The sequence below is a fragment of the Opisthocomus hoazin genome, chromosome Z (genome assembly GCF_030867145.1).
Source record: "Opisthocomus hoazin isolate bOpiHoa1 chromosome Z, bOpiHoa1.hap1, whole genome shotgun sequence".
Classification (NCBI taxonomy): Eukaryota; Metazoa; Chordata; class Aves; order Opisthocomiformes; family Opisthocomidae; genus Opisthocomus; species Opisthocomus hoazin.
The window spans coordinates 29,153,420-29,180,288 of NC_134454.1; the positions used below are offsets into that span (position 1 = coordinate 29,153,420).

The 26,869-nt window shown below is 45.2% G+C and overlaps 1 protein-coding gene across 1 annotated transcript in view; it reads left to right on the top strand.

Moving 5' to 3' along the window:
* Positions 1 to 2,970: 2,970 nt before the first annotated feature.
* The window catches only part of RPS23 (ribosomal protein S23), a 53,047-nt gene continuing 29,148 nt past the window's right edge, over positions 2,971 to 26,869 (top strand). The window contains exon 1 of the mRNA XM_075410691.1: positions 2,971 to 2,975. Coding sequence (XP_075266806.1) covers positions 2,972 to 2,975 — 4 coding nt within the window. The 5' untranslated portion in view covers position 2,971. The remainder of the gene's footprint in view (positions 2,976 to 26,869) is intronic.

The following is a 26,869-nucleotide window of genomic DNA, read 5'->3' on the forward strand; positions in this document are numbered from 1 at the left end:
CTCCTTCTACCCTTCAAGGTATCTACAATGAAGACGAAGCCTCAGATGACTAACCAGCTCCCTGTGGATCGCCCATAGATGATCCAAAGCCCAACACTAAAGAACTGGTCATACTGACTACTGACCTGACTTTTCAGCATGGTCCCTGTGAAAAACCTGTATTCTGCAAAAGAAGCCTGTTTCAAAAAGGAGAAAGTAATGTGAATATCCTAGGAGGGGGTCCTACTGCTTTTTTGCAGAAACATGGGGGTATAAGACGGGAATGACAGTCCTGGTTCTTGTATTAAGCACATCACATGCCCTGCCAGCACTCTAGTAATAACAGCATTTGCGAAAGTGGGAGCAAAGGACAATCCTACAGCCATAGTGGTTTAATCATGCAACAGCTGGAACATATTTTAAACAAGCTCCTTAGTTTACTGAAGTCGCATGTCCTACAGTTTCTAACTAAAAATCCACTGAATCCAGGTTCTACACATTCTTGCAGCAAAGCTTGATCAGACTGCATTGCGTGGGATACAAGGGAAGTCCTATCATGCAGGAAAGAACATCTGCTTCCCATCTATCTATTGCGCCTCTCATTATTTGTAACAGATAAATGCCTTTTGTACGCAGTCTTGGTAAAAAAAACAAACAGTAATGTGCATTATTTGAGTATTTGTAGTTCTAAGATGACCTAATTGTGCAGCTGTTGGGATTTTTCTCTAACTGAAGAACATTCAGCTTCTTGCACCTTGGAAGTGGTTTTAAAGAAAAGGCTATGCCACACTTCTGTTTGACCTGGTCAGAAGCTGTCTCAAAGGGCAAAGTTCTACATGAACCTAGCTGGCCATTATGCTCCCATGGGAAAAACATAAAAGCCACTGCAGCTTGTGGCATGGGTGAAGTTAAATTAACCGGAGATAGCCTTGAGCACAGGGCTTGAACCGACATCACTACCTCTGCAATGAGTTTATTCACCTCCCCTCTGTCACATTTAAACAAAGGCTCCACAGCCCCTGTAAATTATTATTTAAATCAGATTTATTTACATCAAGTTTAAGTTAGCTAGATATAAATTCAAATAACTGAAAATTAAATGTGTTCTTGAAGCAAAACGGTTTTCATTCAGAGGACTGTACAAATGTAGTTACTCTGGTTTTACCAAGCCCATGCAAACAAGTGCATACTGGAGACCTAATATTGGTTAGTTCAGATTCAGGAAAAGTACATGGAGTAACCAGAAAATCTGCTAGGTCAGTTTTCTGATCTCTGAGTTTACCCTGAGATCAGCAAGCACCAAAGCAAACTGAAACTATTCTAGGATTAAAGGAGGAGTCAGAGGTGATACAAGGCACCAGACTGCCTCTTTCTAGGAGCAGTGAGCTATTAATTAGCCACACCTTTGGAAACTGCCCATTGATGTGCAACCGAGAGGGATGCAGAAAGAGAAGTAATAGCAAATAAAGCTGTTCACAGAATCACAGAATCACAGAATAGTAGGGGCTGGAAGCGACCTCTGTGGGTCATCTAGTCCAACCCCCCTGCCGAAGCAGGGTCACCTACAGCAGGCTGCACAGGACCGCGTCCACGTGGGTCTTGAATATCTCCAGAGAAGGAGACTCTACAACCTGCCTGGGCAGCCTGTGCCAGTGCTCCATCACCCTCAGAGGGAAGAAGTTCTTCCTCATGTTCAGACGGAACTTCCTCTGCTTCAGTTTGTGCCCATTGCCCCTTGTCCTGTCGCTGGGCACCACTGAAAACAGTCTGGCCCCATCCTCTTGACACCCACCCTTGAGATATCTACAAGCATTTATGAGGTCCCCTCTCAGCCTTCTCTTCTTCAGGCTGAACAAGCCCAGTTGCCTCAGCCTCTCCTCACAGGAGAGATGCTCCAGTCCCCTCATCATCCTCGTAGCCCTCCGCTGGACTCTCTCCAGTAGCTCCTCATCTTTCTTGAAGTGGGGAGCCCAGAACTGGACAGAGTATTCCAGATGGGGCCTCACTAGGGCAGAGTAGAGGGGAAGGAGAACCTCCCTCGACCTACTGGCCACACTCCTCCTAATGCATCCCAGGATCCCATTGGCTTTCTTGGCAGCCAGGGCACACTGCTGGCTCATGGTCAACCTATCGTCCACCAGGACACCCAGGTCCCTCTCTGCAGAGCTGCTCTCCAGCAGGTCCGCCCCAAGCCTGTACTGGTGCATGGGGTTGTTCCTCCCCAGGTGCAGGACCCTGCATTTGCCTTTGTTGAACCTCATCAGGTTACTCTCTGCCCAACTTTCCAGCCTGTCCAGGTCACACTGAATGGCAGCACAGTCTTCTGGTTTATCTACCACTCCTCCCAGTTTGATGTCGTCAGTAAACTTGCTGAGGGTACATTCTAATGCTTCATCCAGGTCATTGATGAAGAAATTAAACAAGAATGTTGCTCCTAAGAGCAGAGAAGCAATGGGGAATTCACCCCCCTGGGCTGCTTGCGCTGCATGGTGGAGCAGCTGTGAGGATCTCTGTGCAGCTGCCGCTGAGCACAGCCTATGCAGGACGACACATGAGGTGGCCAAAGCACAGCCCTGTGCTGGTGTAGCAACCCTCCTGCCAGGGCCCATGCTTACCTCCAGACCCAGACAGCACTGCACCGCCCGGGCATGTCAGAGCCCCGGTGGGAGGCTGGACACCACATTTGGCCTTTATCCTCCTAACAAAAGCTCTTCTCCTAATATCTCATCTGTCTGCAGGTTATAACTGGACGCAAAAACCCACCAACCCATAGTAAGTGTGTCATTCCCATCACTGAAGTTATTGCCCTATACATCTCTGGCAAAAATATTTAGTTCATTGTAGTGGCTATAATTAAGCTATAAGTGGTAAACAGAAAAATGCACCCAGCCTGAACTTACTGTACCTCTAGTGCAGTTGCTCTTCTCTTCTATAAGAAGACTGCGACAAGTAGTAACTTATCCCAGATGATGTTGTTTGAGGTTTGGGGAGGATGGGCTATTGTAATTGGGAATGAAATGAATGAAACATTTCTTCTTTCCTCAAACATTACATTGGAGCCATAATCTCAAAAGGAGACAGTTACATCCCCGCTCTGCAGCATTTGGCTATGGACATCAGACCTGATCTCAGCAGAGGTGAATTGAACAGTGTCAGAGTTTTGTCTGAACTGAGAGCTTCCCTTAAAATGAGGCTGATGGATAGCACAGCTGATGGAAAAGGCTGTACGGCAATCACATGATGAGATCTTACATTGCATGAACAAGTATGGCTATAAGAAATAATCTGTAAAGGGAGCAGGACAGTGCTGAGTGACGGATAGAAAAGAGCTGAAGAAGTTCCAGCAGATTAGGAGGAAAAAAAAATATCACTTTGTAGCATCACAGAATGATAGAATAACTAGGGTTGGAAGGGACCTCTGGAGGTCATCTAGTCTGATCTCTTGCTGAAAACAGGGCCTGCTTCAAAGTGGGGTCAAGTTCCTCAGGGCCTCGTCCAGCTGAGTTTCAAATATCTCCAGATATGAAGAGTCCACAGACTTTCTGGGCAACATGTTCCAAAGCTTACTGACCCCCAATTTTTTTAAAGCCTGCTGGAATTTCCCATGCTGCAACTTGTGTCCACCATCTCTTCTCCTTTCCTCATGCAACTCAAAAGAGTCCCTACAGCCATCATGTAGGTAGTTGAAGAGAGTAAGTAATTTTCCTGCCCCCCCCCCCTTAGTCTTCACTTCTGCAGGCTGAACAAAACCCATTCCCATTTCTTTACAATGATGGTGGTGAGGCATTGGAACGTGTTGCCCAGAGAGGCGGTACGTGCCCCATCCCTGGAAACGTTCAAGATCAGGTTGGACAGAGCTCTGAGCAACCAGATTGAATTGAAGATGTCCCTGCTTGTTGCAGGTGGGGTTGGACTAGATGACCTTTAAAGGCCCTTTCCAACCCAAACCTTTCTTTGATTCTATGACTCTATGCTGTGATTAATGCTCACAAAGGCTGCGTGTGGCTGCTTAAATTCCCTAGGAGAGACATCTGCCAGATTCAGGGATGGGTTTTACTCTGAAAAGCTGGAAGAAAGAGCGGTGGGGCAGCAGAGGTAGACAGTCAGTCAGGAAAATCTTAAGTAATCTTTTCTCCTCAATCTTCCACGGAGTACAAGCAAAAGTCACAGAGGAATACACCAAAGGCACAGGAGAGGGAAATTTATGCAAAGTATGGCAGATCACCCTGATGTAGTATATCTTAATTTTTATTTGCCTGTGACAGCAAGAGCAATGCTGGTCCACAGCTGTAAAAGAAAATGATACTAATGAGGCCGGGGTAATCCATCTCCTGCTAAACACACTGCACATCTCCCATTGATGTCAGTTAGAGTGAAGTCAGACCCACAATTTACAGATATATTCAGAAAATGTTACACACTGCAGAAGAGGCTCAGTGGATAGTGTTAGATAGAGACATGAAGGACAGGAGCCATCTTCAAACTGCTCCAGGTTCAAAAATAGAGTAACATGTCCTGGGATCTTTCTAACCACTCTTTGGAAATACTATCTGGATTTAGATTTCTCAGGCTCTGTCCTCCTCCAGCCTTACCTGCTTTCCATAACCTTGTAAGGCAGCCAAATGTCTATGCCTTCCACCAAGCAGCATCTTACAACTGAAAAAATATAATCCAGCCCAGCTTCATATTTCAGAACGGAGGACTTCTGAAATATTTAGCATCTCTGGAACTTAAAGACGGGTGTCATAAGCTGTAAGTCATTTTCTGGGTTTACAGATGCTTCCTTTGATATGTCGTAAAACTGCTGGTAATTGAATCCCATAAGGGATTGTTTTCAGAGCAGTCTGTGAATCAAACTCTGTTAACAAATAATGAGTTTCTCATGTTTACCCCTGTATGAATGTGATTCTCCAGATTCTAAGGTTTCTTGGCTCTCCCTGAAGCTGCAGATGTCACAGGACATGGCCCTTCACATGGGCTGACCCATTAGCTAGCATGTGTTTCCAAGCGGATGCACAGCAGTTAACAGCAGGAAAAAGGTACAGGACTGCAAGTTTGCAAGCACAACTCGGCAGTCTGGAAGGCAACTACTCAAGACATTTCTTTTTCCTGTCAGGCCTCGCAGACCTGGCTGAAAAGCAGGAATCAGCCTTCTATGGTTACCACTTCTGCATTCCCTTTGCCTTCTCACCAGCAACCCTTTTTTCTGCTGTTTCTCTCTGGCTGTTGCTGACCTCTGCAGCCTGGCCTGGTTGGTCTGTGCTGCTAACCCAAATCCCACATCCCAGCTGTGCTCTGAAAGAGGAGCCAGACTGGGGAAGAGTGCCCTGATGTGGGAACGGGATTTTGTGTGTCTCCAGGCGGTGCTGGCAAACCCTCCTCGCACTGAACACTTAGACCCCAGCCAGGGACATTGCCAAACTTCCCTGACTCTGGTCTTTGCTTCCTGGCTCCCTCCCAGGTCCTCTGAAGGCCTCCCCAGGCATCTGTAGCCCTCCAAGAAGAGACAGTGCTTGTCCATGCTTTGGCAAGTCCCATTCAGCAGCACAGGCACAGGACACAACTCAATATATCCAGCGACTTGGACATGGAAGGAGCGGTACTGACTTTCTCTGGTACAGTCAATGTTTCACAGTCTTACCCCAAATTCAGAGGCAATTTGGGGAAGGGGAACCACGCTCTGGCATCTGTTTTGTCCTAGGAGAGACATAAACCCATGCCAAACACAGCCCACACAGCTGCAGGGGACACTCTGCCATTGACATTTTGACTCGGATTTGAGCGCTTCTCGGTTTCCAGGCTGCTAGTAGAAGACGTTGTGACCAGAGCTACCTGAAGGAATCTGTTAAAATGCAAAGAAACCAAGCACGAGCTTTGTAACTGTGCTTGGTTTTGACAGCCCAGTCCTTAAGCTGATGTTTTGGACAGTTTTGACCCAAGCTTCAGAATCTTTGTGGCCAGCTATTGCCCATACATCTGCCTGTATGGATCATCATTTCAGTATCTGCCATCTGCCAGAGAGAGCTTGCACCTTGGAGATCCTTGTTTTTCAGGCACTGGAAAGTCTCTTGGATTCTGACCTAATTCAGATTTTTGCAGCTGTAGAAAAAAATCTGGTAAGCAGAATGGGAGCTGCACTGGCAGATGGAGGGACATTAAATCCTGTGTCATCAGCCCTGCCCCACTCCCATGACACTTCCCCGCAGAAAGACTTGTGATGAGCTTGCATGCATGAGTAACAAAGTGATGCGCACAGCTTTCACTGCAAGGCACATTCATTGATTCATTGCAGTGGAGAAAGCTACCAAAACATGTATGGAGAATTAACCTCTTGCAACTGTAGTCACACTACTAACATTAAGAACAAAGTAAAAAGATCTGCATCAGATACCAACCTGGAAAAGAGTTCTTACCCCCAGTTCTTACCTTTAAGCAAGCTGTATCTGTCTTCAGATCTTTTTAATCATAACTTTTCAAATTATAGCATCTGCCTTCTACAGAGCAATACCCCACACCTATATACAGCCTTAGAAAATCGAGCAGCTTCTTTCAGCAATGATGTTTCGCTGTTTGACATTGCTACTTTTAAACTCAACAGCAGACTTCAATACAAGGGAGCTCCCACATCTCCCAACATAAAGGAAATCATAAAACACTATGCTGTGTCTAAAAGAATTATAAGAGATCAAATACTCATCTACACACACACAAGCATACACAAACACACACATGATGCTACGGAGTCTCAACAGGGAGGACTGCTATCTTCTGTCCTCCAAATTCCTATGGGTGGATGATACACTCCAGCTTCTCCAGCACATACTGCCCAGCATCGAGGGAAGGTCAACTGCACGACAGAGGAGGAGATGTAGGTGTAGGCAGAGTAGGTAGGGGGGCAGCAGCACTTTTCCAGATGGTGCATTTCCATTTGCAGAGTAGCAGAGCCCCTCTCCTGCTCCATCAGCCCATGTGCAGGACATAGCCAGCTCACATCTGGGAAAGGGGAGGAGCAGACTGCAGCCCCGTGCTGCATATGTGCTTAGCATGGATCCATCCATCAGGATGTGCAAAACCAGAGCCAGCTACATGAATCTCACTTTCTGCACGCAAGGCCTGGCAGCGCAGTCGTATTCCTTTACACTCCTGGATTTCCTTGTGTCGTTGTGAACCACACATATGCACGACACAAATAAATTCAGCTGGCTTGTCTGAAAGATGTTGCCCTGATACGCTTCAAAGTGACCCTATGTCCTTAGATCAAGGGGTTTATTTGAGAAAATATCCCTTGTTTGGCTGTCTTTATATCCTCCAATAAAATATGTCGCACTATTGTATTTCCTTCTCCTGTCTGCCTTTCCATATTAAATAGTTTTGGTATTTTTAAAGTTCCCCTCATGTGGTTTCTCCTCCCCCGGCATTGGGTAATTTTCACTGCTGTACTCTGGACCTTTTCTCACATAAATGTCTCTCACATTCTTTTCTCTCACATTCTCTTTCTCCTCCTTTAATCTCTTCTCCAGCAAGACACAGTCATCTGCTACAAGGTTTTCAGGATACGAGGAGGAAGAAGATATTCCACATCTTTAATTGCATCAAGTTGGGATTGTAGAAAAGCTGCCTTCTCCCCAAGCATCTGCATCCCCTTATTAAATGGATTATCTTCATCAGACTGGCAACACTCATCACAGCCAGCCTTGATCTGACCCTCTCCTGAAAGGGGGAGAACGCTGGAGGCTTGTGGTCGCTCCTCTGCTTTGCATCATGTCTGTAAGGGACCAAGGGAAATCACATCTGACAACCACTAGGAATGAAGAAGGGAAGTGCAGGCCCCAAGGAATGAATCTACGAGAGGGCAGAGAGCAGCAGCACTCAGGCTTGTTAAGTATAGAACCTCTCAGAGTTCAAAAAATGTTGTAAGGAAAAGGAGGGGGAAGAGACCAGGAGGCAGACGGGAGGAAATTCCTTATTGTCCTGCAAGGTGGTCCACCAAAGGGTGGGCTTTGGGTTACGCAAGTGTCACTGGTGAGCAGCTATGGAAAAGGTCAGGCAGGAATCGTATGACAAGCGCACAAGCAAAAATCAGCTGCAGGAAAGCTCTCACCAGCCGTCTGCATGGCAGGAGACAGAAAAGAGAAAAAGACCACAAGCAGAATGCTCCTGGGGCTAATTAAGGGCGCCGTTCTGCACAAGGCAGATGCCAATCTTCTTGACTGACAGTCGGGGGGGGGGAAGATCATATTGCAAGAAACCAAGCTGAAAAGTAAAGAGAGGGAGTGAGATGAGCAGAGAGAAAAATGAAGCTGCCCAGCAATCACGGAGCACGAGGCTCCTCTTCCTGCTGGGGTCACCCCATGTTTCATCGAATTCCAGACTCCCTTGTTATCCACCGTTGATGGAGAGGGGTAGATGGACCACTGATCTGACCCACCTGTGCCAACTCCAAAGCTCACTAAATCCCTAGAGAACCCCACCGGCTTTTCTGGTATTTCAGTTAGATACTTGTATTTTAAATGAGCATGCAGACAGAAGTGATCAGAATAAATCAGGCAAAGCAGCACACACACCATCTAAAATTGATTACATGCCAGCTGAGAATCCGACTCAACAGACCAAAGTGTTACACGCAGTCAAGTAGACCCTCTTTACAAGTCAGTATATGCTTTGTTTGGGATTTTCCTAAAAACGGATCCAACAACTGCAGTCAAACAGCTGCCATGGCAGAGGAAAAGTCTAAGACCGATGAGGCAACAAAGCAGGTTTGCCTGGGCAGGGAATAAAGGGGTCTTCAGACTGATGATCATTTTTGCTTCTCCTCTGAGTTCATTTCTCCCTTGTCTCCCAGGACCTAGAAAATGGTAGTAGGGTGCCAGGCAGGGTCTCATCCCGTTTGTACAGCGCAGGAACTCGCCACCTTTCTGTGTGTATCCCCAACGCACAGTGCTATTTTCTTCCCTTCACGCACATGGTCCAGCTGCCCACCTGATAAAAGGAAAGATGCATAAACCTGGCTTCCTATGCAGCTTTTTCAGAACAAAACTGACATTCCTCTCTAGAGTGCCTTTGGGCAGGTTAAAAGTGACTGTGGCATTTGATAAGCATAGACACCTATCAGACAGAAATAGACAAGGCTGATACATGAAAGCAAACTTTTCAGAATAAAATCCTGCTGAATATGAGAAACCACAATGAGGGTGTACGAACACTGCAGCTACCAGACAGGTTGAAAATACCTTGCCACTCACATTTCTTCACAATTATTTTTTCAGTGCCTTGGACTGAAAGGCTGAGACTAGAAATAACTCCATCTCCTGTTCAAATACTTAAAAGCTGCCTACTTTTTTTTCCAGAGGTCTTGTTTCAGCACACAGGCAGATGCTGAGAGAGGATGTTCTTATGTGTTTTGTTTACAACAGGCAGGCAAAACTCCTCTGAGTTCACAGAGGGATGTATTTCAACCCCCTTGGGCAAGGGGAGGCATCCATCCCTTACTTGGTGGCTCTACCAGGGAAGGACAGCTGTCAGATCAGCTTCTGGAGGTTAACCACAAGACATCCTGAAGCTCTGCAGCTCCCAGTTGCCTTGTCCACTTCTCCTTCCTGGTCTGTCCCACAAGCCACACCAGCTGGTTCCAATCCTGCCCCAAAGGAGGGTGGGTGGCAAGCAATTTTAGCACTCTGGGGAGGTTTCCTTCTCTGGAACATGGGACAAAGCAAGACAATGGGTAAGTCAAGCCTGACAACAGCCATTTGGACACAGAGCGGGAAAAACTACTGAATATAAACACTTCTGGTGAGGGACAAAACACTCACAGACTATAGGAAGTAACTGACCTTCTAAGCAACCTGTATTATCGTGTACTTGGTATTGCTGCAATGTATAGCATAATGGGGGCCTGATACTGCATGGCATCCTTGGAGGACTCCAGGGGAATGCAAATAGATAAATATCAATAACTGATCATAGGATCATAGAATCATAGGTTGGAAAAGACCTCTAAGATCATCGAGTCCAACTGTCCACCCAAAACCACCATGTCTGCTAAACCATATGCGAAAGTGCCACATCTACAGATTTTTTAAACACCTTCAGGGATGAGGACACTACCACTGCCCTGGGCAGCCTCTTCCAAGGCCTGACCACTCTTTCAGTAAAGAAATTTTTCCTAATATCCAATATAAAACTCCCCTGACACAACTTGAGGCCATTGCCTCTCGCCCTATCGCTAGTTACCTGGGAGAAGAGGCCAACACCTGCCTCACTACAACCTCCTTTCAGGTAGTCGGAGAGAGCAGCAAGGTTCCCCCTCAGCCTCCTCTTCTCCACACTAAACAGCCCCACCTCCCTCAGCTGCTCCTCATAAGACTTGTTCTCTAGACCCCTCTCCAGCCTCCTTGCCCTTGTCTGGGCACAGTCCAGAACCTCAGTGTTCTTCTTGTAGTGAGGGGCCCTAAACTGAACACAGTATTCGAGTTGCAGCCTCACCAGTGCCGAGTACAGGGGCACGATCACCTCCCTACTCCTGCTGGCCACACTATTCCTGATACAAGCCAGGATGCCGCTGGCCTTCTTGGCCACCTGGGCACACTGCTGGCTCATGTTCAGCCAGCTGTCAACCAACACCCCAAGACTCTTTTCCGCTGGGCAGCTTTCCAGCCACTCCTTCTCAAGCCTGTAGCATTGCTTGGGGTTGTTGTGACCCAAGTGCAGGATCTAGCACTTGGTCTTGTTGAACCTCATACAGTTGGCCTCGTCCCATCGATCCAGTCTGTCCAGATCCCTCTGTAAAGCCTTCCTACCCTCAAGCAGATAAACACTCCTGCCCAACTTGGTGTCATCTGCAAACTTACTGAGGGAGCACTCAATCCCCTCATCCCGATCATTGATAACAATGTTAAACAGGACCAGACCCAAAATTAAGCCCTGAGGAACACCACTCGTGACCGGCCGCCAACTGGTTTTGACTCCTTTCACCACCACTCTATGTGCTCGGCCATTCAGCCAGTTTTTTATCCAGCAAAGAATATACCCATCCAAACCATAGGCAGCTACTTTCTCCTCCTGGATGCTGTGGGGAACAGTGTCAAAGGCCTTACCAAAGTCCAGGCAGACAACATCCACAGCCTTTCTCTCATCCACTAGGCAGGTCACCCGGTCATAGAAGGAGATCAGGCTGGTCAAGCAGGACCTGCCTTTCATGAACCCATGCTGGCTTGGCATGCTTCCCTGGTTGTCCTTCACATGCCCACTGAGTGCACTCAGGATGAATCGCTCCACAATCTTCCCCGGCACCAAGGTCATGCTGACAGGCCTGTAGTTCCCAGGACCCTCCTTCCATCCATTTGTGTAGATGGGTGTTACGCTGGCGATCCTCCAGTCACCTGGGACCTCCCCTGTTAGCCAGGACTGCTGATAGATGATGCAGAGTGGCTTGGCTAGCTCCTCCGCCAGTTCCCTCAGCACTCTTGGGTGGATCTCATTTGGCCCCATAGACTTGTGAGTGTCCAGGTGGCATAGCAGGTCGCTAACTGCTTCCTCCTGGATTGTGGGAGGTTTAGACTGCTCTCTATCTCTATCTTCCAGCACTGGGGGCTGAGTACCTTGGGAATAACCAGTCTGACTATTAAAGACTGAGGAAATGAAGGCATTAAGTACCTCAGCCTTTTCCTCATCCTTGTTGACAATATTCCCCCTTGCATCCAATAAGTGATGGAGTTGCTCCTTGGCTCTTTTTTGTTGTTGATGTATTTGTAAAAACATTTTTTGTTGTCCCTTACAAAAGTGGCCAGCCTGAGTTCTAGATGGGCTTCTGCCTTTCCAATTTCCTCTCTGCACGACCTAAACAGACCCCTGTACTCCTCTTGAGTCGCCTGCCCCTTCTTCCAAAAGTGGTAAACCCTCCTTTTCTTCCTGAGCCCCAGCAAGAGATTCTCACACAGATTAGAGCCAAGGTCAGTTCCTGTTCTGTCTCTGATTTGATTAGTTGGAAGAGACAAATTGTTTCGTTTCTGCAGCAAAGAGTCCTTGTTTCTCTCTTTAAAAGTTTCTACATTCAGACTTCAGAAAAGAACAAAGAGAAAATGTAAAAAAAAAAAACAGTAAATCGATGCCAGTCGTCAGAGAAAATGATGGATTTCCAATGCTGCTATCATCAGCAGCTTCATTAACTTTTAAAAAATTATACAGCAATATTATAGAGAAAATGCAGTTGTGGGTATAGAATGTAGTATTTTACCAGATGTGTCTTCTACTCAAGGAATGGATATCTTCTGGCAACCCTGAAAAACAACTTAGCAAATCTAAACTTGTATACCATCTTATGGTAAGTGCCTCTGCTCTTTTTCAGGCTTCAGTCACTTCTAAGGGTTTTCTGATTGTGTACATGGAGGTGGGATCTTTGTACCATATGCAAGCATATGCTTACTTTCCTATGTGCCCTTCTGCTCCCACTAAAGACAAGAGGAAATTGTTCATGGCAGCCAGGCTGAGTCCATAGCTATTGATGTTCAAGTAATTTCCTCATCAATGAATTTTGACGGAGTACTGAATATGAAACACAGACCTGAAGACACAAAGACAATACGTCCACACTAAAGGCCTTGGCAATAAGGACCAAGGTGATAAGGAGAAACAAAGACACTATGTTCACAATAAAGTCCTTGGGGATAAGGAACGTCTGGCAGATTTTTTGTTGCTCTTTTACAGAAATTTTCTGTAAGTTTTCAACCTGTATCAGTACCTCTTGTAGAGTAGCTTTCTCTGAGGAGAAGGCAAGCACCTCACCACACACCTCCAGTTCAGACACCAGAATACCTGTGTTGTGGGATATCCTGATGAATTCTGCTGAAACATGAATCTTGTACGCATTTCTGTGCAGTAGAAAAACAATGCAGGGGCCTTAGATAGACAATGTAAAAACAGTTATAAATAACCTATATAAAACAGTTAATATTTTATAAATAATAAAAATAACCTATATATTATTAATTATTATTAATTATTATAAATAACAGTTATATATAAACCAAAATATGGACATGTTTATCATTGTTCATTTATTTCCTAGTCTGAAAGAAGAAAATAGGATTTGCATAGGAATTACCTGATTTTAAAGAAATGATTAAAAGCTTATTATTGCTACTGTTTGGTTCTAGAATTCTCTGAAGAGCAGTTCACACTGAAAAAAATACTGCATGTATCTGAGCAAGACTTCACACTCTCAGACTTGATCAGTCCTTTTATCCGGGGATGAAAAGAGAACAGCTGAACAGGTTTTTACAAGACTGAAGACAACAAAAAACAACCTGACAAGGGAACCCAGTCACTCTATAGCTGCTGCAAAGATGAAAAGAGATAAAGTCACAAAGCTTGTGGAAGAGCATAGGAGATATTCAGCCAGGTCTTGCTCTTCCCTTGTTTCATATAAAAGACTGTAAGCATTTGAACGCATGGGTGAAAACTACTGATACCATCTTTTTCCTTGATGATGTTACCTTCCCAGTATCATGTTGCAGTAAGTGGCTTCAGGCAGAGATTGTGGAAAAGGTATTGAAATCAGGCACCTTTTGGAGGAAAGAAGTGTCTCCTGCCAGGTCCAGAGACAGCAGGTCCATCAGTGAAAGTGTGACAGGTATATTAAGTCTCTCATTTTCAGTCTTGCCCCAGAGAAGCCTATGGAGATGATTATTGCATTTAAAACCACCTGTGAGGAGTTATCAGAGGTAGATCTGTCATCCACAAAAAGATGGTTGTCTACCTACAGCTATCACCTTCACCCAAATGACATGAAGAAGCCTCTAGTACTGCTGAGAAACACCCATCAGCATAGGGCAAACTGCCTGAAAGAAAAAAATATCAAAACCCAACACATTATTTTCAAAAGTTTAGCAACCTTTTCATATTATAAAATGTTCTACTGTATTTAGATATAGCAAATGTGTAAATAATTATCTGTCTCCAGAATAAGGAAGTGGAATCATATCCATTAAATTTAAATATCATTTGTCACAGTTTTAGCATGATTATGCACTGGCCCCAGTCAAGGTAGCTTTCTGCTAAGGTCTACCATTTAACAGATATTAAACAGAAAATTTATCAGAATACATGACTTTGAAGACAAAATTCGCAATCAACAGAACTATTTATGATTGCTGTTGTTCTGTGAAAAATACAGAAAACTTGTATGTTTCTACCCTTGGAGCAATCAAGATTTTAAGTATGTGATAGAAAATAAGCTTTGGCTGGATTATGTTGAGACGTTAAAAAAAAATTATACTAAACTCAGCACTGCGGGAAGGAGTCATAGAAATTTTTGACTGGATAACACCTGTTTGAAGTGATAACCTGGCTCCCTCAGTGACCAAACTGATTACAAGAGAAGTGGAAGAAGATATTGACACTCTGGAGTCTCCAGAATGCTACAACATGAAACTGAATGATGTTACAAATTTTTCCTAGATTTTACCATGAAAAGACATAGCACTTTATCTATGGAATATATATTATCAAGATTAATAGTCATAGGGGAATTCCTTCTTGTCTCATGGACCTGTTTTTCTACTCTTCTGCATACAAGCACAACCAGACAGGAGTGTATCAACACTACAACTTCAGTAGTATCATTCTTCAGCATTTTAGTACTTGAACCTCAGCTTTCCTGAAGACCAACCAAGCTGCGACGGGTTTTAAAAATTCTGCCAATGACCAAAGGTTTCTCTTGCTCTCCATGTGCCAGTCAAGGAGACAAAAGTAATTGTTTTTGACCAGCATTGCATGACATCTGTCAACATCACACCCTCCCAGGTAAGCATCAGACAGCAGCTGGGGGTTTGCATAATTGTTGGCTGAACAGATAAGTGGTTCCACAAGAGGCATTTTCTCAGCTTATTAAGAAGAAATTTCAGTCTAGAAGATTACTGTGGTTGTAGTGGCAATGCTGGTGCTATTATTATTCTTCACAGTGTGCTGTATATTGCACGGTGAAGAACACGCCTCAGTCGCTCGCACAGCCACGGAACACCAGGGTGTGCTTCACCAGAATGTGCCGTGGGCTGCCTGGAGTTGAGTGTTGCTGATTTGCAAATGGCGTAGCCTTGAACGCACTAAATCTTTTGGAATTATCCTGTTAATTTGTAATCTGAGATGCATTATAAGTCTCAGTCCTGGGAGCTTATGCAAGATTTGCTGGTACTACGTGGTGTATGGCAAACTGGTTAAGAAGAACAAATGATGCCCCTAGCTAAGAACAGAAAAATAAATCCAGATGAAGTTTAGATAAACTGATGTCAGAGAAGTAGTCCACAAATTAACAGCCTCGAATTAATAGTCCTGATTTTTCAGCTGAATTTTTCCTCCCCCACAGTAAAGTTTTTTTGTTAACAAAACAAAGCTTTTGGTTTTTGTTCACTCATTTGTGAAAAATGAATGACATCCCAAATTAATTGACCTAATGAAGCTGTTCTTTTTGTAGAATTTTACTACAAAAAAGGGAGGCCACTTCTCCACGTCATTTGATGTAGAGGTTCAATAGAAACATATTTTATTTGAGCTTCACCTACTAGAATTAATTTCAGATTTTTCTATAATTACTCTTACAAAGCAGCTCCTACAGAGCTAGGGCTAGTCTAGCAATTCAGTGACATCTCATGAGTTTTTATTTAATTTATTGGAAATTCTAGGATGTCTGATAAAATGTATGACCTGAAGAAAACTTCTAAATCCAGTACATTTAACTGAAGCAGTGAAGGTCCCCTGCATCATGAGAACCTTAGGGAGATCAAAAAGAACTAATCAGATTCAGGTATTGATTAGCCCCGATATTTCTGTGTATGTATTAAGGACAGGGAACTGAAGACATTGCTTCCTCCAGGGATAAGGGAAGAAAGTGAACTTTTCAGCAAACAACATGAGAGAGCTTTCAGAGCCCTCACAGACACTAAAGGTCTTTCATGTCCCTGACCAGCCTCCCTCACTCCTTCCAGTGTCCCAGGGCCCCACTTGAGCCCAGCCCAGGCCCTCAGTCCCTGCTCGCCATGCTCAGGGGCTGCACAACATCTCCCCCACCTTAGGGAGCAGCCCTGGAAAAGGCACTTTGCTTGCCCTGGCTCACATTGCGCTAAAAAGACTCACACAGTTCTCTGCACAGAGCTCCTACCACTTGCCTCCCCATTCGTGGAGGTGGCAACTGGTCCCACACAGCAGGAGCCTTTCATGGGTCTCAGTTCTCATACTGGGAGAGCTAGGGGGGGGGGGCACACAGGATGAGACAATTAGGTTGGCACCATTAGGTTGGAGCTAAGGTCCAACCCTTCCTTAAGGGGGGCCCTTGGAGAGAGGTTGGTCTTTGTCCATCCTTCAGTGCTGTAGATGCTCTCCAGCCCCACAACACCATGCACCAGGCACAGCCAGCTGACACTTCTCCAGCAGCAGCACGTGAGGGTTTTCATTCTCCACAGCTCAGCTTGGAAACATTACCTGCATTTCCTTTGAAATTCCCAGCCGCTCTTCATAGTGTGCCCTGGAGGGAATGAGACTTTGGTAATTCAGAACAATTTGGACGTTAGGCTTCCTAATGAGCCACACAAGATTCATTAATAATTGCAACCATTAACTCTTTTTTGAGTTTGGAAGTAGAGAAGAAAAATGAGTGACATCCCAGCTCCCAGTCCAGATCCAGCGCACCTTGCACGTAAAGTGAGTGCTCCCGCTGAAATCAGGTACCGCTGAAGCTGGTGGCGTAGCAGTAGTGTCTGGCTTGATGGCATCTGTCTGCATAAGTGGTTTTCAGTGTCCTGGACCTGTAAGCTTCTGATCTCAGTGGGGCTTGTAGAGATGACAGACTCCTTCTGCCTGTAGCAGCTCACAAGATCCAGGCTGGCACCAGCATCTCACTCCTGTACCTGCCTTCATTTCTTTCCAAAAAGCTTGTTCAAATACAGTTCCTGTGTCTGGACGGACGTCAACGGTAGCTGTAAAACTAAGTCCCCCAGCAACAGGTCATACCTTTTTCCGTATTATGTCGACAAATAAAATGACCAATACCTTCCAACACAGTGACTGTGGTCATATAGCATGGCCTGATTATCCAGGAAGAAAAACACAGGGGAATGTTCCAATTTCAATTTCTGCGCCACAACCCTCTGCTCAGGGAGCTGCCATGGTGGGGGGAATCCCGGGGGGCTGCCCCCCTCTGAACGGACACAGGGCCTGGCTTCGAGGTGGCACAGACCCACTCCCAGCCATCACGATTGCTCCTTTGTAGAACAAAACGACAAAAAAGTTCGTTACAACACGGCCTGAAAATGTCTTTCTAGCGGTTGGCCAGAGAAATGTTGCCAAATATATATTCAGACACGAGTATGATGCTCCAGCTCCTTCCACACAAATTCCCCCAAGGGTTTTATGTAATTCACTAACCAGACTTTCAGGAGAACTGAAGCTTTACTGATCACTTTAATTACAAGAAAAATCTGTCTTCGGAGAGGTTTACTCTATCACTTCCCCTGTGGCAGTGGTCCATTCATCTTCCCAATGCTACAGCAAGATTATACATGTAATTCTGTACCTTTTTAACTTTTCACTATGGAGTTCTCATGAAATTTAAGAAGCTGCATGGCATATCCCAGGGACAGAGGTCTCAAGTCATTTTGGCAGAGCATCACTTTTAATGTAAGTGTTTATATAAACCATTTCAACCCCTAAAAATGCCCAGCTGACACTACAGGCAGCAGCCACGGGGTCCATGAGATGAACAGCCAGATTTAAAATTCTTTCTTGCATTGTGCAGAGAGCCAAGTCACCTCAAGCCAAATGAAAAAGAAGCACTTTTGAAACGGAAAAACATTAATGCTGAGGGTATGCTTTTTGGGAACAGGCTTAAGGATTTCCACCAATAGCCGAAAAGGAAAGAAACATCTGAGAGGATTTCTCCAGGTACACACCATCTTCTACAGGACAAACCTAACCACCACACAGCATTTTTAGAGATAGCTGCAGAGCAACACATATCTAGGCTGGGGGACATCTGCACGGTGTTTTTGCATTCGTCTTCTCCGCTATTTCCACTTTTTCTTCTTTTCTGTCTGGTCTCCCTTGGGCCTGAATGGTTGTCTTCTTTAATCTCACAGTTTCTGCACTCTGAAAAGCAGCCATACTGTTGGAGGATTCTTTCTGTGTACGGTTAACCACAACAAGGACAGCATATTTTTCCCATCCTTCACAAAGACATGACTTTGCCAGCAGGGATGTGGGTGCCGGATCACAGCTATTTTAGTGTAGTGCTCAGGCTTTGAACTACGAACCGCTGCTCCATGGCTCGCTGATTAGGGGCAGGATTTGTAACAACCCCGCACCTCATTGCAGTGGCTGTGGTTTCAGACTGGTTCCATGTGGGATTTTCATGGAGTGAGGCTAAAACTGTCCCTTTCTCCTAGGCTTCACATTTTTGAAGTTAGGGTTGTGACTGGAACAAAGCTTTTCACTTTCTTGAAGAGCCTTGATTAATGTTTTGTGATAGGAAACTGCAGCTGGGAGTTAAAAACCTGCTCATTGTTGATCAGAAAAAATGTTGCAACTTCAAGGGTAAGAGCTTGGAGTGTTTCAGCCTGTGAAAGCTGCTGTTCAGAGCAAGCAGACAGCCTGCCCTGCTCCGCAAAACCAAGAGGTAAGCACTTGCAGAGCAGCAGAAACAGCTACCGCACCCGCTGATCCTCCCCACGGTCCCTCATAGTACCCCAGGCCCCCACCTCTTCTCCCCACCTCTCCTCCCCATCCCACTGTCCTCCCACGGGCCATCACACCACATCACTTCTTGGGAAGCAGGATCGCCTCCGAACCACAGCAGAGGCATGAAGAGCATCCCTTGGGAGCCTGGCGAAAACCCGGTCGTGCCATGCCGCCCGCAGGTGAGATGGAGCAAGCTGCCCCAGTCTCATGTACCGGGGACTGAATGCCTCTGAACAGTCACACTCCTGAAGGTGCTTTTTAAATAAAAGCATTTGTGGTGGTGCTACTCCTGCTAAGGTGGAGCTGGGTCCTTTTCACCAGGGGCCCTTCTCTGTGCCCTCTTCACTGGGAAGACCACCTTCGGCTGGAAAAAAACAGTGAGAAACCACATCCAGGGCTGAAAATCTTGACCATTTTTATTGTTGGAGAAGACAGACAAAAAATACCTTCTACAGCAGGCATGTAGGAATGGCAGAAAACCTGGCTTTCGTTATGTGGTGGTACTGGCAGGGATGTGGAAGAGAGGAAAGCACCCAGCCACCACTGATGGCTTCCTCAGGCTGCCTCCGGAGACCTGCAGCTAAACCTGCTGCCTCGCTGGACAGCTAGCTTGGCTCCCGGACATCTAAGAAGCAACTCCACAGCCTAAGGGGCAGCATCGGGCCAAAAAAACACGTGTAGCTGCTCTTTCTGTGGCTCTGATCAACCCACTTAACCTTCAAGCTGAAGGCAGGAGAATGCTCATCCTGATGAGAGAAAGGTGACAGGCTGCAACGATCAAGTAGCTGGTGTTAATAAAATCACAGAATCATAGAATCATTAAGGTTGGAAAAGACCTCTAATATCCCCGAGTCCAACCATTCACCCAACACCAGCACGTCCACTAAACCATGTCCCAAAGTGTAACGTCTACATGTTTTTTAAACACCTTCAGGGATGGGGACTCCACCACTTCCCCGCACAGCCTGTTCCAAGGCCTGATCTCTCTTTCAGTAAAGAAATTTTTCCTAATATCCAATATAAAACTCCCCTGACACAACTTGAGGCCATTGCCTCTCGTCCTATCGCCAGTTACCTGGGAGAAGAGACCAACACCTGCCTCACTACAACCTCCTTTCAGGTAGTCGGAGAGAGCAGCAAGGTTCCCCCTCAGCCTCCTCTTCTCCACACTAAACAGCCCCACCTCCCTCAGCTGCTCCTCATAAGACTTGTTCTCTAGACCCCTCTCCAGCCTCCTTGCCCTTGTCTGGGCACAGTCCAGCACCTCAATGTTCTTCTTGTAGTGAGGGGCCCTAAACTGAACACAGTATTCGAGTTGCAGCCTCACCAGTGCCGAGTACAGGGGCACGATCACCTCCCTACTCCTGCTGGCCACACTATTCCTGATACAAGCCAGGATGCCGCTGGCCTTCTTGGCCACCTGGGCACATTGCTGGCTCATGTTCAGCCAGCTGTCAACCTACACCCCAAGACCCTTTTCCGCTGGGCAGCTTTCCAGCCACTCCTCCCCAAGCCTGTAGCGTTGCATGGGGTTTTTGTGACCCAAGTGCAGGACGCGGCACTTGGCATTGTTAAACCTCCTGCAGCTGGCCTCTACCCATGGATCCAGTCTGTCCAGATCCCTCTGTAGAGCCTTCCTACCCTCGAGCAGATTGATACTCCTGCCCAATTTTGGTGTCATCTGCAAATGCCCTGTACACGCAAAAGTTCACCAGTATGCATTGAAAAAAAAAAGTCCTTCATCTGGAAAACTTGCTTTTATTACAGAACATCTGCATGGTGGATGCACAGGAGTTTGCCTCAGAGCAGAGGTCAGTCCCCAGAGGCAGTTTCACCACCCATCATCTCACCCATCAGAGACGGACCACGGAGCCCAAGGCAGCAGTGCCCAGAGCCATGCATCACCAGGGATGCCTCGGGCAGGTGGATGGTGCCTGCTCACAGCCAGGTTTTCTGTCTTTCTCCCAGGCTGGAGGAATGACAGGGCTTATAGCTCCATAGGTTCGCTCAGAGTGCAAGACAGGAAAATCTGTCTCTGCCTCATATGGCAGAATTTAATGAAATAAACGGGACTATGCACTTTGATTATGAACACTGATAAATTAGTTCAGAAAATGGATAATGCAATTAGGGTACTAAGATAAAAAAAGCTCTGTCATATATAAGCAGAGAGGGTTACACGGCAGGTAAACGAGCAGAGAAAAGAGTTGTGTGCAGAAATCAGTATGAGTTTCCATCCTAAATCGATATCCTTTACGTTTCCAAGCAGCAGTACTTACCCACAAACACGCGAAGAAATTACTTGCAATAACAAATTAAAATCTTACAGTACCTAGCATAGGGCACACTGGTGTACGGAAATTATAAAATTTACCCAGAAAAAGCAATCAGAATTAGGCAGATGTAAAATGTTCAGGAAGGCTATTCCAAAATTTGCAGGAACTGAAATTCTTTGTTGGACATCAAAAATAACACAAATATACATAGCAAATTTACACCACTGACTCAGAAGAAACAAATTCTATTTTCTGATAAATGATAAGCTATCAGCTTGAAAGAAGAAAAGTGCAAAAATGTATAGAGAAGGTTTAGCACTTTCTTCTGTTTTCTTATCTCATTAATGGTTTGATGTTAACAAGATTGTTCCTCTGAGGTTAAGCCCATGTCTAAAACTCTACCACAGGAACATTATTTGTAAGTTCCCATGGAGGCCAAGAACCAACTGTCGTGAAAAATAGATTTCAGCAGAGCTTGAACCTGTGCTGACAGCTGTTTTTACAGAAAAACTGATCACTGCTTAGCTGTTCTCCTGTCTCTCTACTGCTGTCTTCCTGTTCAGAAGCAGCTGCACATACATCAATATTACCTGTGGAAACACGACACACACAGGAAATTACATTTATAGCAATTATTTGCAGCATATACTGTTATGGTAAAGTTCAAGAACCCTTAGGTGGGTTACTGTGTTCACTCTCCTTTAGGCGACACAAATTCTTCCTCAATAAAATGCGCTGTGTTAATTTTAGAACTACTCCATGGTGAGGCTTTACCTGCACAGACACACAGAGAGCAGTACTGGTCCAGGGCCGGAACAGAGTCCTCTTGGATGGTGCGCCAGCTGACTTGGCGATGAATCCCAAACTGGCTGTTCAGCATGTGTTCACTTCTCTTGACTCTATTACTGCAAGCAAACCAAGCTCGGAAGATCACACAGCATGGCACCCCAACCAGCGTGGCTACATGCAAGTCACAACTCTTGACATGCTCCATCAGCTGGGGCAAATTTGTAATTTTAATGAAAAGTTTCTCACAACGAACATGATTCTTATTTAACAACTGGCTCTTAACAGGGTTTGCACAGCTCTGACGGTAGTTTTGGGTCTTTGTTCTGTAGCATCAAACATGGCCTGTAATGTTACAGCAAATGAATTAAGGGGTGAGCTAGGAACCTTCAAATTGGATTTAAGATCTATCAGACATCAACGAAGTGCTCTGTTACAAAGTTTACTGGAAATGGAGGAAATTCTAAGAAGTATTCCAATAATGGTGAGGAACATACCCATCTTGAAAAATGCAAACACCAGAACATAAGCTGAACTATGGAAGGCATGGAGAGATGTGAAGACTGATTTGCTGCTACCTGAGTTACTAAGAGAATCATAGAATCATAGATTGTTTAGGTTGGAGGAGTCTTCAATATCATCGAGTCCAACTATTGACCTAACACTGCTAATTCCACCACTAAACTATGTCCCTAAGCTCTGCATCTACATGTCCTTTGAACACCTCCAGGGATGGTGCCTCAACCATTCCCTGGGCAGCCTGTTCCAACACTTTACAACTCATTCAGTGAAGAATTTTTTCCTAATATCCAATCTAACTTCAGGCCATTTCACCTTGTCCTACTGCAGACAGACAACCAACAATGGTAACCTGAGTGCCAGCCCAAAGCTCTGGTGTTGGGTATGGGAAGATTCTTCTCAGGATGATTCTGAGTAAAGATTTTCCGATGTGAGACAAACCTCTTCATGCTTTTGCTAGATGTAGCACCTCCGGCTTGGGAATTGTTCTTCCACCAACTCCATCTTCTGTGTGTATAAATAAGAAGCAAAAGAAGCTAAGGATAAGGTTCTTTGTTGCAGTTAGATACAGCTTTTCAGGAATGAAGCGGCACAGACCACCTTTCTGTGACCTGGGGGACAGTTTCTGAAACTGGAGGTTGCATCCAGCTTTTTGAAAGTCTCCAACTAAAAAAAAAAAAAAAAAAATCTGCCAGAAATACCAGTGTTGCTACAGCAAGCATCAATGTTTAAAGCAGGGGAGTGGAGTGCTACCATCTTAAAAACCTGAAGGAAAGAAATAAATCCTGTTTTGCTGGAATTCAGTGTAGCTTACTAGCTACTGGACTCATGGTTTGTCCCCTTGTCTTCACAGTGACCTTGGCTTTGATTCTTCCTTGTGCACTTGCAACTAGTATTACGTCAATAGTCCACCACTTCAATTCAAACAATAATACTTAATGTACCACCTAAAATCCTAGTTTTCTGCAGGTACGAAGTTGCCTAGTATTGGTGTGAGGAGCAATTATGTAAAATTTTAACTTCAGCAACTGAAATGTATGAAAAACAAAGGTATTTATCTGATCATAGAATCATAGAATAATTTATCTGATCATAGATCATGCAATCATAGAATCATAGAGTGGTTTGGGTTGGAAGGGACCTTAAAGATCATCCGGTTCCAGCCCCCCTGCCACGAGCAGGAATATCTTCCACTAGACCAGGTTGCTCAGAACTCCATCCAACCTGGCCTTGAACACTGCCAGTGAGGAAGCAGCCACAGCTTCTCTGGGCAACCTGTGTCAGTGCCTCACCACTTCATGGTGAAGAATTTCTTCCTAATATCTAATCTGAATCTGCCCTCTTTTAGTTTAAAGCCATTCCCCCTTGTCCTATGACTACACATCCTTGTGAGAAGTCTCTCTCCATCCTTCCTGTAGGCCCCTTCAGGTACTGGAAGGCTGCTCTAAGGTCACCCCAGAGCCTTCTCTTCTCCAGGCTGAACAGCCCCAACTCTCTTAACCTGTCCTCCTAGGAGAGGTACTCCAGCCCTCTGATCATCTTCATGGTCCTTCTCTGGATCTGCTCCAACACATCCATGTCCTGCCTATGTTGGGGGCTCCAGAGCTGGATACAGTACTCCAGGTGGGGTCTCATGAGAGCGGAGTAAAGGGCCAGAATCACTTCCCTCGACCTGCTGGCCACGCTTCTCTTGATGCAGCCCAGGATACGGTTGGCTTTCTGGGCTGCAAGCACAAGTTGCCGGGTCATGTTGAGCTTCTCATCCACCAGTACCCCCAAGTCCTTCTCCTCAGGACTGCTCTTGATCAATTCAGTGTTACCGTTGCGTAGTGAGAGCTGCATAGTCTGTGAAATTTATCCTGTTTCAGTTAAAGGAAATGAGACTCTTCCCTCAGACTTCGAGTGACAGTGGATGGGGCCCTGCATTTGAAACAGCAGATTGGTTTTGAAAAGATGCTGTAAGGGTTTTGTTCGGATGAACGTGCATATGTCAAAAAGGCTGTTGCGTCCTGATGCAGCAACGAAATCACACAGAATGCAGACTGTGAAAACAAGCTTTTATTAATGAGCCTGTTAGTGCCCATGTAGCTTATTTTTGCAGCAAGCAATTAATTTTAATTTTCTTGTTTCAGAACCAGAGCAATGGAATGCCTCTGTTGTTCCAAAATGTGCATTTGACAAGGATTGTTTTTCTCACAGAACACACAGCCTACTGGGAATGCAAAAATCCCTGCTGTCTTTTTCAGCCATGGGTGCTTGTTTCTACACATGGCTGCACAGACTACTATTTTTCCTTCTGGTGCTGTTTTTCCAGCACCAGGAATGGTGCTGTAATTACAGCATCATTAACTCTTTACAGATATACGGCTCATAATTCCAGTCCTATGACTGAACGCTGTACTTCCTCTCTAACCTAACTCAATTAGTGTATTCATCCTTTCTAACTCTTGCTGGCACCTAAGTGGAAATGTGATGACACTGGGCATACCTGGTAGAGTAGAATCATCTGCCACCGCTGGCCTGCAACACAAAAAGTCACAGCAGAGAAAAGAAAACTACTTAAAAGGTCCTGTGAATAATACCAGTTGTGTCCTGGTTTAGAAAAAGCTGAGAAGAGTAGATTAATTTTATTTTTCTTGACTTTTTTTATTTTTATCTGCATTCTTTTCTTCTTGTGAAGTTTGCCTTGTAAACAGTGGGTATAAATCAATCTCTCTTATTCAAGTGCATTCCTGCTGAAAGGGCCCAACCCATCTTTTAATCCTGCACCAAACATTCTGCACAGACATGTGCTGCAGATTTGCAGAGCTGTGTCTCTAGAGCATAACGCTAGCAGATATCACCTCACTCTCAAAACTAAGACAGGGAGCAGGGAACATGGGTGGGCTGGAAAATAGCTAGGGAAGGAGGTTTGGAAGGACAGGAGGAGCAAGGCACATGGCTAGAGGGAAGCTCTCTTATTCTCGATTTATCAGTCTTGTAAGAACCTCTTACAGCAATGGTGCTAATACAGCCTATTTAAAATTTACAAGAAAATGATAGGTAAGAATTATACTGGCAGCATCACCAGATGCTACCCAGAAGGTTAAATGAGCTCTGCGTGAGGAACTAGTGCACTTGTGCCTCAGCGAAGACGAGGTTCAGAGCACGGTGCCATGCCCACAGCCACCATGCACAGCTCTGCACAGTGGGTATTTTACATCAGTGAATGATGGTAATTTTGACAGGAGGCTACCACTGATTACTGTCAGGTTTTTGCCATCTGACAGGCAAGCCAACGCCAGGCACAATAGCACAGCTCTCCAGACTCTGAGGAACATCACCAGCTTAGCCCTGGCATCCTGAGCTCCTCCTAACATTGTCATCAGGCTGCATCTGTCAGTGCTGTGTGTAAGCAGAGGGGACCAAGCCAGCGGGTGCTTCGCCACTCCACATAGAATACTGCCACTCTTACTTGCACCTTCTCATGTTATCCTCATTCAGGTTCTCAGACATTCATGTTTTCACTTGTTTCCTTTATGAAACAGATAAAGTCCGGCAGTAACGGGCCACAGGCAGTCTTGCCAAGTCCCCAGAAGCTTGTCTTTTATGTCTGGCTACAGTTCAAAGACAGTTTTTTTCCCTCTGAAATGCCTCCCTCAATCAACTGCCTGCTTGGGACTCCACATCTAGTCTGTGCTAATAAACTGGAGATCTTTGGACACGTCTCAAAAGTTTTTAAAGACCACTGCAGTATAGTTTACATAGATCATGGACAACTAATTAGATCTATTATCTAAAATAAAAAGGGCATCTGTTTACTAAATCTGGTTTTGCAGAAGATTCTCTAACATGCTACGTTTTGTATTACTTGTGACCTAAAAGCACTACAGTTATTATTTCACTGCTTTCTTCTGATGCCGTGAAGAACCGGAGTTGGAGACTCCATAGTCGGCAGACTATTAGCAGGTGTCCTTTATTACGGTGCTGGGCACACAGGGGATCTCTCCTCCAAACGTGCGCGCCAAACACCCTGTCATTTCAGGTTAAATACAGTCACAATATACATATTCATTATATTTCTGATAAATGCTTAGCATATTCGTGACTTTTCTGAGAACTAATTAGCATATGTTAATATCTTTCACGCATGTCTGTTAGCGTCCTCGAGTGGTCCTTGGGGGTCTTAAGATGAAGGCTTAAACTCCTCATCACAGTGTCCGCTGGTTGACCTTTGTTTCTACGCAGACTCAGTTCTAAGATCAGTATACCATGTCCTTCCAGGTTGTTTTGCTCTGGTCTTGTTGCCCTCTTGGTGCCTCTTCATCTCTGTAGCTTGGTGCGTCTGCCCTCCCAAGGCTGAGCTGTCTAAATAACGTTTAGGACTCCTGTGTCTTAGAGCTTGTCTGTACCCGCCCCCCCCAAACAGCAAGTCAAGCTTGTCTAAGTAGCGTTATTTAGGAGCCTCTTTATCTTGGAGCTTTCCTGTCTTCTCAAAACAGCAAGGATCTACTTTAGTTTAATTACAATCACTCCGGTAAGTGGAAAGTTTACATTTGCGAGTATCACTTCCTTGTTAGAGGTCAGGGCCAAATTACAGGTTAATTTGG